This window comes from Suillus subalutaceus (assembly GCF_016647625.1).
Source record: "Suillus subalutaceus strain FC151 chromosome Unknown DFJ58scaffold_269, whole genome shotgun sequence".
Classification (NCBI taxonomy): Eukaryota; Fungi; Basidiomycota; class Agaricomycetes; order Boletales; family Suillaceae; genus Suillus; species Suillus subalutaceus.
In genome coordinates this window covers 32,565-51,236 of record NW_024540518.1, presented here as the reverse complement: position 1 = coordinate 51,236, position 18,672 = coordinate 32,565, and the positions used below count along the sequence as shown (strand labels likewise).

The 18,672-nt window shown below is 47.6% G+C and overlaps 5 protein-coding genes across 5 annotated transcripts; 4 read left to right on the top strand and 1 right to left on the bottom strand.

The window, feature by feature from the left end:
• Nucleotides 1-5,333: 5,333 nt before the first annotated feature.
• DFJ58DRAFT_671172 (uncharacterized protein) lies at nucleotides 5,334-5,581 on the top strand (the record flags this gene model as incomplete). Its single annotated transcript, XM_041382933.1, has 2 exons — nucleotides 5,334-5,408; nucleotides 5,459-5,581. The coding sequence occupies 2 exons, from the start codon at nucleotides 5,334-5,336 to the stop codon at nucleotides 5,579-5,581; spliced, it is 198 nt and encodes a 65-aa protein (XP_041235734.1).
• Nucleotides 5,582-5,589: 8 nt separating this feature from the next.
• Nucleotides 5,590-5,808, top strand: DFJ58DRAFT_671184 (uncharacterized protein; the record flags this gene model as incomplete). The annotated part of the gene is made up of 1 exon (XM_041382935.1): nucleotides 5,590-5,808. One exon carries the CDS (start codon nucleotides 5,590-5,592, stop codon nucleotides 5,806-5,808), a length of 219 nt encoding a protein of 72 aa, XP_041235733.1.
• Nucleotides 5,809-7,218: 1,410 nt separating this feature from the next.
• Nucleotides 7,219-7,593, top strand: DFJ58DRAFT_671170 (uncharacterized protein; the record flags this gene model as incomplete). The annotated part of the gene is made up of 1 exon (XM_041382932.1): nucleotides 7,219-7,593. One exon carries the CDS (start codon nucleotides 7,219-7,221, stop codon nucleotides 7,591-7,593), a length of 375 nt encoding a protein of 124 aa, XP_041235732.1.
• A 7,636-nt stretch (nucleotides 7,594-15,229) lies between these two features.
• On the bottom strand, nucleotides 15,230-15,481 carry DFJ58DRAFT_626469 (uncharacterized protein; the record flags this gene model as incomplete). The annotated part of the gene is made up of 1 exon (XM_041381118.1): nucleotides 15,230-15,481. A coding segment is annotated over one exon (252 nt), but the record flags the coding sequence as incomplete, so codon positions are not given.
• A 1,014-nt stretch (nucleotides 15,482-16,495) lies between these two features.
• Nucleotides 16,496-18,300, top strand: DFJ58DRAFT_848077 (uncharacterized protein; the record flags this gene model as incomplete). The annotated part of the gene is made up of 3 exons (XM_041393572.1): nucleotides 16,496-17,451; nucleotides 17,539-17,721; nucleotides 17,799-18,300. The coding sequence occupies 3 exons, from the start codon at nucleotides 16,496-16,498 to the stop codon at nucleotides 18,298-18,300; spliced, it is 1,641 nt and encodes a 546-aa protein (XP_041235730.1).
• Between the last annotated feature and the right edge of the window lie 372 nt (nucleotides 18,301-18,672).

The window sequence follows — 18,672 nt, the reverse complement described above, 5'->3', positions numbered from 1 at the left end:
AGGGCAGCCTCACCCCAAAGGTTGCGAGGTAGGCGAGCATGATTGAGCATCGCGTACATCCTTCCTTCGATCGTGCGTATGACGTGTTCCGCTTTCCTTTTGCACCTGCTAGAACATTCTGCTTCAGTTTTTGGGATATTCTTCTCACATTCTGAAGTCATTACATCACCTTTTTACTTACATAATATTCCCACACAAAATGTATATAAGGAGAGCCCATTCTCCCCCCCAAAAAATAGATCTCCCACTTGTTGCATTCAAGAATCTCCCACTTGAGCAAATTGAACTCTCACCTAAGAAGCTTCAGTCTAAACAAATTGCTGCTTACAAAGCCCATTTCCTTTGTAAGAACTGTCCAGACAAGTGCAGGGTTAGTGTATCCCTTCAGATTATGTAAGTTTCTCACGATAGAAACCCAGTTTTGTGAGACCAGTGTCCTCACCACATAGTGTTTACTGACCAACACGAGCGTTGGTCATCGTTGTTATTTGTGAGACCAGCGTTCTCACCAGGTATTTGTATATTGACCAACACAAGCTTTGGTCAATGTAGTCACATTTGAGACCAGCTTCTCAACAGTTATTCGTATATTCAGGAAACCAGTTCAAGTGTCTAGACGGTATATCCTAGACAATCCCATAGTTTCAATCAGAGATAATAAAGCTCCGGCTGAGTTAATCTAACTGATTGGTTTAGCGAGCCTCAAAAGAACTCACATGTTATCTACCACGAAAGAAGAAAAGTCGTAGACCATGTTAATCGAGGACTGGCAAGAAGTCTTATCCAGTGTAATTGTGGTGTCATTACATTCTTACACGTATTTATATAAGACCCTCAGTTATTAAGACAATGCTGGTCTTCATCCCGCACAGTCACGTCTTCTCTTCGTTTGTCAGTGATACACACATAGGTCACGTGACACGAAATTTGACTGCGCGTGAAGATTCCTGTACCTCACAATGAGATGCATTACACCAGCCTTCAGAGACACAGCAAAACCTTTGGCATACAGAAACTAAAACCCCCCAAAAAACCTTGTTATTCTCATCATTGTGATTGAGAACAAGCATGTTCTAGTGTTACAATAGAGTAGTCACATCAGGACAGTGCATTCTCAATAAGGCTCCAACTGTTTCTGTTTATACACTGTTTTAAACTGTTTAACCTGTATACTGTTTATGTGTATTTACTACCACTGGTGCACACAGTTAGTATCCGTTTGTAAACTGTTTACTTCCTTGTGACACGATGCTAAGATGACGACTACTCAAGAAGCTCCGAGCCATGACAGATGTCAGATATCATAATAATCATATGTCCCAAGACACATCGGGCTTGCTGTCCGACGATGCAGACCCGAAACGATAATTTTTAACATGAGTGCAGATATGGAAAGATATCCAGGATCTGCGCCTCCTACCATATTCTCACACTGTAAAGTTCAAAGCTTGCGACATGTCTGATTCTGCAAGTGCTAACCTAGCCAAACTCTGTGTCCTCATCAAGAATGTCATATCCCGTATTCTGGGACCTTCGTCCGATGAGTTCTCAACTCGATGCACATCCGGAACCTCCATACCCTTTATCATGACTCCATAACCTTATCATGCCTTCAGTCCTCCAGTCCACTATCGGTTTGATTCCGTACACCTTCATACATCCATATATCAATACCTTCAGACCTCCGCAGCTAAGCCTGCTCCATCCACCCTTAGTCCTATCAGATCCGAGCTCATTCCATCTCGGACTCTACCTTCCCTAGACTACGGTCTATATCCATGATCCATATCCTAGTCTTGTCTTCACCTATATCTCCGGATCCACTCATCCGATATCCAGACACTTCATCTGATATCTCTAGACCTCGGATCCGACCTAGACTCATATCCGAAGCCCAAACCTTAAATCAGCATCTATCTCCTTATGGTAATCTCCTTGACTCTGGACTTCGGTTATCTCTGTTTCTGTCTTGCTTATTGATCCTTGTACTCTGTTCATCTCCGAGTTCATTTACTTATGTTCCGTTCATACTTACCAATATGTTTCCACATGCTTGTACATAGCATTTGTGTTCAGCTTACTTATCCTCTTCGGATCCCGTCCAGTATATAAACCTCTGTACAACTCCTGTAAAGTTTCCTTAGTTCGAATATCAACATAGACTGCTCTCTCGCATCTTAGACTTCACTCATTCTGATCTCAGACTTCGGTCCATCTTAGTATTGCCTTTCCTTAGGCCTAGGGAAGGATTCCCTAGGCCGACTTTCTGGTCCTCCGGATTTATCCTTCCGTCTATATCCATGCTTAGGGATTGACTCCCTAAGCTGAAGTTTGCCTTTCCGGCACTTCCTGTCTTTCCGAGACTTCTGTCTAAACCCTGTCTATCCGACTCTACCATAGTGTAGTCTACCTCTGTTGTTTCTACTCTGGACCTTGTCCATAGTAGCCTTTCCCCTCCTGTCCTAATCCTGTCCGCTCCTCCGGTCCTCGTAAACCTTCGGACTTCGGATGTTGTAACCTTCGGACAACACAACCTTTGGACGATGCAACCTTCAGATGTCTTAACCTTCGGACCTCCGGATGTCCTATCCTTCGGACCACTCCTCCTATCCTATCCTGCTTTGGACTCTGTCCCTTGCAGCTTATCCTCTATGTGTTTCTATCTAGGGAACTCACCTTGGGAAGTCTTACCTTCGGATCTAATACAGTAGATGAAACTCCTCCAGAAGTTTCTTGCACTCATCCAGAAGTCCTCTAGCACTCTACTAGAGTAGCCAGCCTCCAGAAGTCCTTCGGACCTTCGTTGGATTCCATCTGGACTTCATTCTGAAATTGAGGGCACGTACTCGGGTAAGGGGCACAGTGCACGAGCTGAGGCCAAGCCCTTCGGATCCGTCTACCCTTGAGCTACGGTCTTAACAGAGAACCTTCCAACTCTCTGTAATTCTTTGCCTGCCTCTGTCCCAGAGGCAAGAAACAGTGATCTAATCCACCATGTCACCACCACTGTAACTGGTTGAAAATCCATGGCACACTTTCAACTGTCGTTTTGACATCCTCTTCAGCAAGGATTGCCGGGATGACCAGGGCTGTCTCCATCACCCTGAAACGAGGTCCCTTAGGCATGGGGTTAGTTTGCATGTACCTCAACAGCCTAAATCTTGAGGACCCATGCTTTATGCGGATTTGATGGTTAAAAAATCACTCGCCTAGTTGAAGAAGTCATTTACCTGCTGTCTCCACCACATGGATTTACTACAACTGCCCATCTTCCTAAGGCTGCCGCCACACAACCACCTGGACCTGAAATGATAGTGCTCCTGGCAGCCAAAGGCAAAAGAAGCAGATCCAGAACCTGGGTAAAGAGTCAGGTAATGATGATGCAGACAAAGATTACATTCCACGGAAGCCCAAGAGACGTGTCAGAATCTCCCATCCACCCATACTCATGACGAAGATGGACACGAGATTCTTGACGAGTCAGATAATGCATTACCTGGCCATACAGTAAGCTTGCTTGCATCTACAAAAATGTGCGTCTAGATACTAAGATGAATCAAGCAGAAAAAATGGGCTCATGCTTGGAAACTTCCACCACGATGACTCAGATTCAGATGCAAGTAATGGCAGTAGTCACAACAGCTGTTACAAGCAAGAAGGCATCACAAAGTCGGGCTAAAGGGGGACCAAAGAAGAAAAGAAGCAAGAAGACTCGCACCGCTTTGACCAAACACTCGAAAATGACTGCCAGCGCTGAGACGATTGATGTCTCTTCAGAGGACAAATCTGACGGACAGGGTGCGCTGCGGGCAGTTGAAGAAGCAGAAGAGAGGAGTTGAGGGGTGGGGTGAACGGGGACCTCAGTCACATACCCAAATCCACTGGCACACTCCTTGCACAAGTCTCGAGCCAGGTACAAGGTTAAAACACTGGTTGTTTAAATGCCGGTACTGTGATCTGTCAGTTGTGATGAACTTCAAATAAAACAATAGGACTTACTAGATGTTCTGTTACAGGACCAAGTCTGTTCCATGGACTGATGGGTGCACTGATTTTGACGACAAGAAACCACAGCCACATCTTGGAAATTTTTCAACACATAGTCGACACGCCCATGCTGACAAGTGGGAAACACCCCCTTCTGACTTTGATATTGACAATGGTACCTCTTCTGCAAATACCGGAAAGGATCAGCTGCTGTGAGTGCGAGGATTATGGATGACTACCTTGCAAAGGGAACCAGGCCAATGTTTCCAACACGAGAGGGCTTTCTGTGGCACTTTGTTGCCTGGGTCATTGAAGACAACCTTCCTTGGACAACTGGTAAAACTCCGGGTATAATACGACTATCTCGTTTTTCAGAGGTCAGATGGGAGCTACCAAGTGATACTACTGTCCGGAAAATGGTTGGGAAAATCTTTATTGAGCTTTGTCACAATCTAGTGAAGGAACTTACTGTAAGTGAGACCTCCCATCTACACACGAGCTTTGATGATGATACATTACTATGTCACAGGCTGTAAAATCGAAGATATCTTACTTGACTGACAACTGGACAATGAAACAAATGGTTTTTACCTTCGCTGGAACAACTGCTTCATTCATTAATGACGAGTGGGAGCTTTGCGAGCGACTTGTTGATTTTCATCACATCAAAGATAAGGAGCATGAAGGCATATATGCTGCAAAGGTGTTTGTCAAAACAGCTGCAAGTCGTGGTGGTTTGAATAAAATAAGTTCTTTCCTCTTGTCTCACACCAGTATTCAGCCGTCCTGACTTGACCATAGTACTTCCTAGCTGTCTGCCTTGATAATGCATCATCTTGTGATATGCTTGCTTGAGCAACCGGCAAGTTTCTTCAAGAGCGCTATGATATCCAGTTCCATGAAGGAAATGCACGAATACGGTGCATGGCACATGTTGTGAACCTCGTTGTTCAAGCAATGCTAGCCAGTTTAGACAAGGCGAGGGATCCTGATGAGGAGGACTATTTTGTCCCAAACAAGCACCTTCCGTTCCATTACGACCCCAATAACGACGCTGATTTACAAGAGCTTGAGCGAGAACAAGACAGCGACAACATCGAAAATGATGATCTTGAGCTTGACGAAGAAGCCGAGAAGCTTTTGAATGAGTTCCATGGATTGAGTCCTGTAAAGAAGGTAAGTTCATTGTTTACAATCATTGATCTTAATCCAAAGTTTTTTCATAGCTTCGTGAGACTGTGAAGAAAATAGCTTCATCTCCTCAGCGACAGAAGCAGTTCCATATGATTTACAAGCAGGCCTTTGGTAACATCAAGGCACCTTCAGGGAAGCTACCGTGCACCCTGATGGTCATTCGCAATGTTGCCACTCGATGGAACTACACTCACGCCATGATACAAAGAGCACTGATGCTCTGCAAGGTGAGTGTTTTGATTTCGACATGTATTAGATTTCATTACTGTACTACCAGGCAATTGAGAAATGGGTGTTCGAAAGGAAAGAGCTCCGTGATGAGCTTTATTTATCAAACCAAGAGTGGGCTTTTCTTAAGTGGCTTGCCGACATTCTCAAGATGAGTCTCGTCATACTGTAGAATATTGAATGGCACACCGAGTCAACAAAATCCTGCAGGTATTCACCAAGGTCACATTGTACATGTCACGCTCGAACACGCCAACTTTGCCATGGGCAATCCCAATGTATGACTGCATGGAAACAGCTTTGCAGTCAGCCACCTTGGACAATAATGTCAGCGGAAAACTGCAGCAAGCATGTACAGTTGGGTTGCGAAAGCTTCACCATTACTTTGACATGGCTTGACACAACCATTTCAACACTCTTGCAACTAGTTGAGTAGAGTTCTCCTAATTTTATACATTAACACTGATTTTGCGCTATCCATACTTAGGTTGTCACCCAGCACTCCGCCTCAAGTGGTTCCATAACCTCGACAACGACAGATACACTCAAGCAAAAATAATTTTTGAACATTTCATTGCACGCTATGAGCTTGCAACACCAGGAGTGGTTCCCGCTGCATCTCACATGCCTCCACCATTAGCTTCTCCTGATGAAGATTCTTTTCTTTCGTCACTGATTAATTTGCGTCCTGATGGAAAATCCCCCACAACATCGACAGCACCCATCCAGTCTGAGTTCGAGTGCTATGCCGTCCTTGCACAGGGTGCCAAGGACCCAAATGCCTTGAGCATGCCTCTTATATGGTGGAAGGTACACTTTTTTCTTATTTCAGACTTGAAAAACTAGTTGACTATCTATGAAGGACCATTCTCATGAATTTCCGACTCTCTCTCGCATCGCGCATGATGTCCTTGCCATTCCAGGTGCCATTTCTCCCGTCGAGCAGCTCTTTTCAAAGTCATGCCACTTGTGTACTGACCAGCGGTCTTCCCTTGCTGCGGCCACTGTGACACAGTCAATGTGTGCGAAGCTATGGACCCAGCAGGGTCTCTTTGATTTCAACAAGTAAAACATAATTGTGTATAAACTGTTTAAACCATTTACAAATGTCTACTTACTGTTTATGTTTATTTACTCAAAAATTGTACACGTAAACTAAACGGTTGGAGCCTTAGTTCTCAAGACATGATTGGTCATACTTGAATGTGACTCAGTGTCTTGAGAACGCACTTCCTGATCTCCAGCTCAGAGCAAATAGTAAGCTCTGGGTCATGCAATTTTTGTGATGTAAGCATTCGATACCATGGCAAAGCAGTGTTGTTACTAACCTGTTAAATCAGTTATAACTTAACCCGGTTATGACCGGTTAAGAGGTTAGTTAAATGGATCTGTGATTTTGGGAGGGTTAGTAGGGTTAATGTACTAGGAGTTAATTGGGTTAATTGGGGGTTACCAAACTTTTAATCATTATCATCAATCTCTCCGATTCTCTCTGTGCCAGCATCCTGGGACTGTATTATCTCTCCAAGCCGCTCAGATGGGTAGGGAGAAGTCCTGGCTGTGGGATCATTTTCATCAGGGGACTGCGAAGGTTGACAAAGTGCACTGGCAAGCATGCTGTAAATATTGTGTCAATGTGAAGGCTAAAGATCTCGCAAATGCTGATCAACAGGCTGTTGCACACAGAATACTGCAGGCTGTCAGAACTTTCACAATTTTGATACAGGAAGGTGAGTTTTTGTCAATTGATGCCATGTAACATAAATGATTAATGTATACCATATAACTGGACTCAAACCGCATGCGATAATGTCCCTTATATTGCCGGAAAGGTCGAAATCATGGCAAAAGGAATACATATCGGGGTTAGGACAAGTAGTTGAGGTTGAGGATGACATCTCAGGCATTTCGGATTCAGAAAGTAGCAGGCAGCGACAAATTCGTTGCTTCTTCAGTCAGAAGAGAATGTTTTGCATCCGTGACATGTTCAATTGGTCTGTTGAGGTTGGATGGGATGAGTTTTGGTTCCAGGGTGTGAAAAACATGGAGAGTGAGGCTTTATTCTACGAGCTAATGTCACGCCTGCCTGAGGATGAAAAAAGTACAAGTAGGAATGTCCCAGGGGAGTCATCAGGCATGGGAAATAGTCCATTGAGTTCAATCTGTGACAGATGTGATAAGTGAAGGCTTTCAGATGTGGCACAAGGGATTACTAAGACGCTCGAATAACTAGATACAAGTCAAGTAGATTCAAGAACGCCAAAGATACAAACAATGAGGAGCGACTCGTCTTATACTAGGTAAGGTGCTAGGCTTATTATACTTTAGAATAGGCAGCTGATAAAGTAAATGTTTCAGATAATGTGACTTCCGAGTCTCCCGATTCTGCAATACGATCCAGTCCAAAGGCAGACATCACATACCCCCCTTCAGAGGTCGTCCTGCGACCTCTCACTTCTTTGGGATGCGGCCCTTGGCTTTGGCAGCGCACGCTTCAGTGGTAGCTTTGGTGGACTCCAACATCTCTGTGTCCGGGTTCTCTGGTGGCGATGGTAATTCAGGAGGTGAAGTGGAGGGAGCCTGAGGAGTGGAGTTGGAGTTGGAGGCAGGAGTAGGAGGAGTACTGTTGGACGGGCCTGTGAGGGCATTAGTCATGGCCTTGGAGGGTGCGAAGGGTTTCATAGCATCATCATCCTCCCGTTTCTGACATTTGGCCTGCCTCTTGGTTACCCCTTTCTCTCTCCACTGTCGCTGTTTCTTGATATGCTCAAGGTTGTCCCACAGCGCCTCATCCATCAGGTCGCTTCTCTGGGAGTCCAGTCATTTACCCCCAGCGTCCTCTCGGGGGTCCCGGGGTGCAGACGAGGTACGTCGTGTAGCTTCGAGTCCCACTAACTCAGCTAGAGCAGGAGGATGGCCAGTAATTTGTACACTCACCTCACCTTCCGGAATGAAGGCGACTTGGATGCTGTTCCCCACGTTGGTGTTCAGCGCAATGGCAAATTCATCGTATCCGACGGGGGAAGGGATGGAGCTAGGAGTGGCTCCTCCACGGAGGTCTGCCTCATGCTGGAGATACATCCGGAGTTGGTTGAGACTGACGAGTAGGGTGACGTTGGGACTATGGTGGTCAGGGAGTATGAAGTGTTCGATGCCCGCTGATACTAGCATTGGGACAGGAATGGGAATAGTGCGTGGTGTGGAAGACATAGTGCGTGGTGATGGTCGAAAGGAAGTGGAAGGAAAGTGGTCATGTCGAGCGGGGGTCTTGAAGTAGTCCTCAGATAGGCCCATACCCCCAAGAAACACATGATAGTGCTCGACAGACGGTGCCTCGTTGCCACCTGCCAGGTTGGCGATGGTGTCAATCCCTATGACATCAAAATAGTCTTGCAAAGCGCCGAGGTGATCGACTTGGTCGTAGGGAGCCAAGTTATGTCACCGGCCTTCCACTTTACCTCGAACACTGCATCTGATCTATTCCCTTTATGGGACAGAATGCGATCCACAGCCCATTCCTTTTCCTGGGTCTCGAACTCAGCAACTTGATTATCCATTTGACCAGGGAACAACCGATCGTTGCTGGGGGCGTGAATCTGCAGATACGACGAGTGAAACACGTCATGAATTACTCGCTGCTTGAGACGACTGGGTAGCTCTATGCTGAAGGAGTTGTTCCAGAAATCATCGAGGATTTGATAGGGTCCCACAAACTTAGGTAGGAGCTTCCTGGCTAGTCCCTTTGGGAAACTCAGGTTCTTGTCAAAATATAGACCAGGTCTCCTTTGTTGAAAGGGCAGGGATGCCGCTTCTTATTGGCGTCCTGTGTCTGCTTCATGCGAGCATTGATTATGCTATCGTGAGCCTCCATAATGCCTTGTTTCATTTTCTGCAAGTACACTCTGACTCCAGGATACTCCGTTTCGAGTGGGTCATCCCAAATCATGGCTCTAGGTCATTGACCAGAGTTTTTTCAAAAGGTGAGTGTTGTGTAGACTCCGAGCTCGCTATGTTGATTGTGAATTCTATTGCAGGGAGTTTTGGTACCCAATCCCTTTGGTTCGGAGCTATGCATGCTCTTAGCATCTGCACTACAGTTCTATTGGCCCGTTCTGTGGACCCGTCAGTTTCAGGGTGGTAAGCACTCGAATCTTTTGTTTAGCGCCAATGAGCTTATTAAATTGGTCCAGAACGCGCTAGTGAATAGCACGTCCCTATCACTGATGATATACTTAGGTACAACATGGTACTTGTATACCTCTGCAAAGACTAACTCTGCAATCTCTTTGGCCGTATAGGTTGTTTGGCTTGGTACCAAGTGTACCATCTCACTGAACAGGTCTATTATCACTGTAATCAAGTCGTACTCCCCATTTCTGTCCTTGGACAGCGGTAGGGGACCCAGGAAGTCAATACCAATGGCCTCCCAAGGTTTGGATGGAACTGGTAAGATGTTTAGTAAACCATAAGGTTTCTGGTTGGATGGTTTGCTCGTCTGACAAAGTGGACACGTCTCACAGAATGTGTTGGAAGGGGCACACCCAGCCGACGACGAGACAAGCAAAACACCAGGTGGTGGTAGAAGACTGAAGACCTAACCCTAAAAACATGCACTATCTATGGACTATGCGACTCCTGAGACCTCTGAAGACCTCTGACACCCCTCTCTGAAGACCCTGAGGCCAAACCTTCCTACTACAGCGTGTACATCTCGTACCATCGTTTTCCACCAGACTCAGTCCCTTAAATAGGTAAGTGCCTTTTGTGTGCCCAGATGAGCAAGTAAGGAATGAGCTTGGCTAATGATCTTCTCTTGTAGCCGTCTTCCTTCGACCTTTATGTCAGGGATGCATAGTAGAACCCTGTTGTTTAGTCGGATGCGGACAACCTCGTCGTCAACTTTGAAGTTGCGAAAGTGTTTTGGTGAGTCCATCACTTTCTGAAAGAATGGGTCAAGGTGATATTGACCCTTGATGTCTTCTAGCGTTTTGTCCTCATCTAGACCCAAGTGTGTCAGGATTTGAGCAAGTGGAATGAATCGTTCCTCGTGCTCCTCAGTGGGCTCTCGTGTTGTCAAGTCAGGGAGGTGAGTGTCATCTCCCTTTCCCTCCTTCTTTAATTCACCAGGGCCACGCAGAACGAAATGATTGTGCACCCTTCTGGCAAACTCAGCCGAAGTGTCAGGCCTTCCTGTTTCCGCGGGTGGCACAGTCACCTTCTTTTGCCCCACTGGGTGACCTGCCTTATCAGATTCGCCCAGTATTGGTCGTTGGTTCCCCCCAGAAGAAGCTCCTGAGGAGTTATTCGACACATGGTGCCCGGCCTCCTTGGCTGACTTGGGAGTGGTGACCTGCCATCCCGCAGGCAACCAGGCTGGGGTGACTGCTGGACATGCAGCAACCCTTGCACTCCGTCGTGTCGTAGTCGCCAGCGCCTCTCCACCGACCATAAGAGGCATGGAGATGAGGTGGGCCAGCGAGCTAGGCAGACCCTCCACAGCATTGAACTCCATGTGCTCTGTCCGAGCACGGACAGTGCCTGGCGCGTTGAATGCATACATTCGAGATAGGGCATCAGGAAGGAGGTTCTCCTCCCCGGGTATGTACTTGACCTCAAATTCAAATTCGCCAATCTTTTCTATCCAGCACGCCTGACGCCCACTGACATTCTTTTGGTTTAGCAGATGGATCAAACCTTTGTGGTTCGTCAGCCACGTGAAGCAGGCACCCTGGAGGATATCACGATGGCGAAGCATTGTCTCAACCCCGGCCAGCATTTCCTGTTCGTGGACGGCGTAATTTCGCTGGGCCGAAGATAGTTTGGCTGAGAAAAAGGCAGCAACTTTAGCTGACTTCCAGTCTGCGCCCTGTGCCACAATGCCACCTATGCCACCAAGACAGGTGTCCGTCATCACAAAGATGTGAGGTGCATCCTTACCATACTGCAGGGGTACCCGACAATGTGGCTTACAGGTCGCCACATACTGTTTCACTTCCTCAAAAGCACGCTGCTGAGTGAAGTCCCACCTAAAAGGTACGGCATCCCCCGTTATCTCAGACAGCACACCTAATGGTATTCGAACCTTGTAGATGTCATCCGCGAGGTACCCCACTGAGCCGATGAACCCTCAACAGAGGTCGTGGTTTGCCGGGACCTTCCAGTTCAACACACGGTCCACTTTCTCTGGGTCCATCCTAATCCCGTTATTATCCACAATACGGCCTAGGATTTTCACTTCCTTGCACAGGAACTTCAGCTTCTTTTCGCTAAGGTAGAGTTTCTCCCTTTCTAATATTTGCAGCACCGTTTTGACGTGCTCAATGTGCTCTGCCAGGGTGTCTGAATAGAAAATAATATCATCAAGATAGACATCCATCCACTTCCCTAGGTATTCACCAAACAGGTAGTTCATCACTGCCTGGTATGTTGCTGGCACGTTGCAATCGCCCTGCTGCAGGACGTGACTGACCATGTTGCCGTCTGGGGTGGTCATTGCAGTTCGAGGTACGTGTTCAGGTATCACTCTGATCTGTTCGTAGGCATCCTGACCATCCATCAGCGAGCGATAAGGCTTCTGCGCCACGCACCGCAATATGCCCTCCATGTCAGGCAGAGGTGAGGTCAGCTTCTGTGTGTTCTTATTCCATTCTCTTAGTTCCACAACAGTGCATAGGCGATCGGACCCAGGTTTTCGGATGAACAACATCGGCACTGTGTTACCAGCGCTTGTCACCTGCCATCAGCCTGAGGCCAAGTAGGATTTCCTCTTCTCTGCCCATTGGGGCCTCAGTGGTTCAGGACATCATGATGGCCACCACGGGTATATTTTCTTTTCATCTATCAGGGGAATAGTGTGGTCAATCGCCCTTAAGGAGGTAAGCTCGTTTCACTAGCTTTCGCACACAAAGGTTGCGCTAAATCCCACAGGTGATCCCGTACCCTCTCGAGGTTCTCCTCATGTATTTACGTGGCTCGTGACTCCAAAGTCGTCACCTCACTCCCTTTCATCAGTAGAGGTGCTGCGCTCCAAATTACCACTCTAGGTGGATTCAACCCCATCATCACCTTGTGCTGGTATAAGAATGGGGTCCCGAGGACTAAATCATAGTTCTGCAGGTTTATGACGTCGAAGTACCGGTCCTCCTTGATAGTCTGGTACTCCATTTGGACTCTGGTCCCAAAGTTCACCTTTGATCGTGATCCCTGGATTGCCAACTGGACTACAATCGGCTTGGTGAGTTCTTTCCAAGGCACCTTTAATTGCTCTGCCAGGGTTACTGACATGAAGTCAGATAAAGATCCAGAGTCAATGAGCGCCCGTGCTGGGCTCCCATTGATATGTACTATAACTACCACTGGTTTAGGTATGAGTCGTTTAAAGTCCTTTGTTATCGCTGACCCTCGTTGCAAGGCCGGATAAGTTCCTGCTGGGATTTGCTGCCCATTCAGCTCCAGGGCAAACAGGTGTGCCTCATCATATCACAACTTCGCATCAGGTGAGGGAGTGTATATCTTCCGGGCTACCTCTTCCAGCTGACACTCTACTGGTGACAGTGGGCCTCTGTCCAACAGTCTAAGTATGTTGGCTTCCTGTGTGTTCCCCGTTAATCGGTCGCAGAGTTCATCGTGAGCACCCTGCAGACGCTTTTCGTACCATTGGGCTAATTGAAACTTCTCGTTCAACAACAGGTCTACCGGTGTTGTGTTCAAGCTCGGGCTAGCCTTGCAGAACCCCATTTCACTATAGGAGTCAAGCAGCCTAGAAGTCCACATCACATCCATACATCACTTCCTTGCAAAGTCTCAACTCACTCAACTCTTCCATGTCGCACCGGTCTATGTCTGACTCAGCTGATACAGATCCGCGGCCTCGGTCTCTTGCAGAGAGCCAGGGTTGTCTTTACTGTCCCTTATTCATTGATTCGGCCTTCGCGCACTTCGGCTGACCGTTCCATCCCATTGGTACCGAATCCTCCCATGTCCTGCCCATGTCCACCTATCTCAATTGGTGCGTTTTAAGCTTATTTTACCGTTACTGAACGAACAGCATGTGTTATTACATGTATTCCCATGGCTGCAGCACTCACGAGCCTTATTACATATTGACCTGAGTACCTCGTGTTTCGCTACTACTCTTGCCTGTGTGATTCCGGACATTCACACAGTTAGATAAATAGGACTCAAGTTTCATATTATCACTTACTTCCCTTCCTTGGACATACCTGGTACCATTGTAGGAGTCACCTTAGTTAGTCTTTGATTGTGCAATTGATCCTCCTTGCTTTTATCATCGGATGTGCCTTGACCGCTCTAAGTGCACTCTATCTAAGGTTTCTTTACCTAGGCCTTGTGAGATCCGGACCGCTACTGGTAGTCTTACATTGGCAACCCATACCTAGACTCTCCTTACCTCAGCCTAGACTTACCTGCCGCTCATCAGCATCAGACTCCTCACCTTGCATTGGTGTCTCGCGTCGGTGTCCCTCTTCGGCATCTTGCATTGGGTGTACCATCGGTATCCCACATTGCGTCGGATATTCTCGGACTCGGACCTTTGGTCCTGTCGGAACATCTCAGGTCTTAGATCTTAGTTTCTTCCTTTCTCTTCCCTCGCACTATTAGAAGGAAGTGCTTCAATAGCAGTCCCCTTGGGTCGACGTACTGCACTCACACCCATTAGGATTTAGTAAGTTAGTTGGTATATCTAGCTGACTACTATTTCTTTCACCACACCGGTACGACAGTATTAAAGGCCCGTACGCGGTCTCTAATCTCATATGTTCCATCCAGTTGACGTAAACACTCAAAGCGATTTAGCTGCCCATAATCTGCGCTGTCCCCAGGATAACGCCCTCAATTAGTTAACAGCTGTTCTGCTCGTGTGGCGAGAGGAGTGTCCATGGTGAGTTTCCCCCCATCCAGTCCCTGTATCCACTGTCTGACGAACTCTGGGTCTAGGCCCCTGAGTTCTCCAACTTGTTGTGCATACCAGTCAGTTAATGGGAAGTATGGGTTCAGCAACAACGAGGTAGGTACAGTTACTTCTGGATTTCTCTGATCCTCTCGGTCTATGATGGCATGCTCCTTTTTCTGACACCCAATAGACCGTGAACCGTTCAAGGGGAATGGGCATAAAAGGGTTATCGTCGCCAGGGTAGAATCCCCTGTTTAACATGTATTTGGCCCGCATGGCCAAGGGATCTCCCATGGTGTCTGGCCTGGCTCCTTGAGCCTCCCAGTCCTCCTCTCTGGCTGTTCTGTCGTGTAGCACTGTTGGTGCTTTAGTTCTCCTTATAGGTTTTATAGGTTTCTTTCGTCTAGCTGAATACATCCCCATAACAGAGCTTTTTAGTGCCCCAAAGGGGGTAGCATGATTAGACTCCATTGCCTCAATGTGTCGCCGGCGGTCGATCTCTTCAAGATTAACCTCAATACTATAGTTGCCTAGAGCTGGAGGTGCATTGCCTGCACCTGTTTTCTTCATGTGAGTCCTTTCTGGGCAATTCCTGGAGATGTGCCCTGGCTGATGACACACATAACATAGCCCTTCGGCCGCATGATGGTCTTTCTCCACCTGGCTTAATTTATCGTTCCTTCGCTCAGGTAGTGAGGTTCGACCTCTTCCACCCTCTCGTTGCGGTTTATGGGTGTTGGGGTTGTCAACTCCCCCTTCGGTTCGTGGGTTATCACATTCACCATGTCGCCTCAGGTTCCTGTTCCCTTGACGGAATGGGTCACTGTCCTGATTTCGAGGTCTGTCCCCGTTTCGTCGCGTCACAGGCTGATTACTACTTGAGCCAGCTGTGTTTGGAGGATTCTGGGGCCTGTCTTTGCCTCGCCGCTCCCGGTTAGGTACCGAGTGGGCAATTTCGATTACTTTGGCAGCGTTTCGAACCTCCCGAAATGATGATGACTCGGGTTTCAGCTCTTTCTTCCAGAGCTCGGCTTGGATGCTGGAGTTTAGCCCCGTCCAAAACCGAGAGACCGTCTGACGGTCCTCAACATCACCTATCATGTTACAGAGCTCGCTGAGCTCGTAGATGTACTCTCGGACCGTCTTATTGTTTTGGTAACACTTATTTAGCTTCACGTGTTGTTCCATTCTGAAGTTTACAGGGAAGCAATAATTGAATAACTCCGTGAAGAAGTCCTTTAGTCTCCATCGGTAAGGGTCTCCTGACACTTCCCTTATGTTGTATTAGGATGTTTGGCATCAGGGACTTCTTAGGGGTCATTCTTAGTTAGGATCAGGGTTCTGGAGGTCTTGGACCCTGTTGGAAGGACCTTAGAGTAGCAGTTTTCCCAGGGTTAGACTTCACTTCCTACCATCAGTAGCCACCTAGTGACAAGGCGGAGCCTTCCCACCTGGTGACTAGAGTGAGCAGGCACCACGGCCATCACTTTGGATGACCTCTATTGTCTGCGCAAGATCTCACTTTCACTTGACGATGCACCGGCACTCAGACACACAGCGTCAGATAGCCAGCTCTCACCCCCCAGAAAGATTATCTTTGGTTCAGCTCTTCCAATCCTTCCACCTCTTAAAACTAATATCAAAACTCATAACACTGATTTACGGTTTGTAAAGCAGCGCCTCACCCTAGCCAAAGTACCCCAAGCCCCACTTCCATCAGTTCCGGTTCCCTCCACACCCAGCATCACAATGTCTAACACAACTATTACGCCCCAACCCAGCTTTTACGGATATTACAAGAAAGGCGAAGAACCTACAGACTAGCTTCGAAAATATGAGCTCTCCTTTCCCACCTCTGCATTAGACACTGACAAACTCAATCGCTTCGAACTTCAATGTGCTGCAGGCAAGTCCAGCGGAGAGTTGGTACGCGAACCTACCAGTGACAGATAAGACGACATGGGCAGTATTCCAAGCGGCCTTCTGACTTCGATGGCCTCAGCCAATGCAGGTCACCCTCACAGTAGCTCAGAAGAAGGAACAGATCAAGGCACTAGTATTGAAAGAGGACAAAATTGGAGTGATGATAGAGGAAGATCGAGGTCGAGAATGGGGGCACATGAAAAGGGCAAAGAAGATAGCGTGGATGGCACAAGGTTTCAATGATACCCAATGCCACTTGCTGGACGTCAGTACTGGACAACACCACAGAAATCTTATGTGACCTCCTGGAAGACAACTATACATCCTGGACGGACTTCGAAGCAGACTGTCACCAAGGTCTCTGCGGCACAGCTACAGAGGGCGAAACAGCGACTAACTATGGAATGGAAGCTTCGTGAAGACGTGGACAAACTGCAAAGCCAAATGATCATTGATCGCAAGGCAACCCAGCCTTCCCCACAGCCAAACAAACCTTCATACACCGCACCACCCCCATACAGATACAGTTACCGCTACAACACACCACTGATGCCTCCCCCTCAGACTCAAGTAGCTGCACCCCCACCTCCATCATCATTTCAACCCCCAGCACTGCCTCTAACACCCCAAGTCCCACAGACGCCACAAGCTGCGCACCTATTCGCACCTGCAGCCCCAATGACACGTGGAAACCTGTTCTACAGCTATCGGGGGTACCCACAGACACCATCACGAAGAGGAGGCTCACCTGCAGACCGCATGAGAACTGCTGCACAATATGCTACCATCCCACACCATCCCAACTCTGATGCTGGCAAACAAGCATATGCCCAACAGATCCAGGAGTGGCACACGCAGCATGGGACAGATGCCATACCCAACTCACAACGACCATATCCGCTGAAACCCGGGACGTCACCCATCTGGTCCAGAGAATGCTTCAACTGTGGTATGGCAATGACACCACCACATCAAGCATACGACTGCCCCAATGAGGCCGTGCCGATGCAGGAGATGAAGTGGAGAGAGACAGTATCACGACTGGTATCCAGAACGTTGACAGCACCAACCACACCAGGACCAACGTCGAACGTCCAATTTGTGGCAAATGCCGCACCAGCTCAATATACCATGCCACAGAGCCCTTACACAGCACCAACTCAGGCCTACCCTCAATATTCGTACTTCGCTGATCCATACAAAATGTACCACGTCACAGGGAAATGAGTTTGGACCACAGCAGTAGGGGACTCACCTGCGGTCCCAAAGGCAACAATTTCATCGCTCCCCAGTACCCCAGACATCCCAACCAGCAGCTTACCCTCAGTCCCCACCTCTGCATTTCCATCACAATTCAACACCTCTGCACCTAACTCGCCAAACTCCCAAACACCTGAGACCCTGAACATCGAAGAAGCGGATGACGATCTTGTCATGCCCACGATCAATGTCACTTCACCTGACTCGGATGTACAGTGAGCACCGGTAGAGCCCTTAACCCCTGAACCTGACTCGTTTCTCTTGGACCTTCCTTTTCTGATTCCAATTTTAGTTCCATTTCTATGCCAGACTGCCCAGATTTGCCCCTTAGTACTTCCCTGCATGTTGATTCCCATTCCATAGCAAACACTGACACCTTGAGTTTGTGGGTTACCGTACTGGACCCAGTAGACCACAACACCTCTACAAATAGTTCCTTCGTCACGCTAAGTCTTGTATCTACTTGTGAATCCAAACCTGCTTCTGACTGTTACTCTGGTGAAAACGACCACCCAATTGTCGATGTTTACGCCATTTCAGATAACGATCACACAACTGATCACACGCCTGCAAGCACCCCATTTGTCACGCAAATAGTTCTATATGGACCAGGGGCAAAAACATCATGCTTTCAAGCAAACATTGATGACGGAGCTATGATCAATGCGATTGACCTCAAGACTTTCAACAAAGCATCAAAACACCTCAGAAAGCTTACAAGATCGAATCGAATGCTCCGCATGGCAAACGGTGCCGAAGTACCATCACATGGCGTTTGGATGGGAACACTCTAATGGAACAAGGCGAAAGTTCGCACTTCCTTCGAAGTCTTCGACGGTGGTGGCATTTGGAAAGTATTAATAGGAAAACCCCTTTTAGAACAATTGCAGGCCAGGCACGACTATGGAACTGACACTATTACAATCCCAACATCGCCTCAACCGTACATAATCAAGAATATCACTAACTCCCCGGCAGCACCGCAACCTAAGTCACTTCAAACTAATAACAAGAACCAAGTACATAAGAATGACCCCGTTTTCTTAACAATCACCATTCCCTCAGACCCTAAGCCGTGCATTTCACCTTCTGAACCAACGTCTACTAACGAACATTTTATATTCACAGTTTCCTCGCAATGTACCAACAAACGACTTGAAGCATAC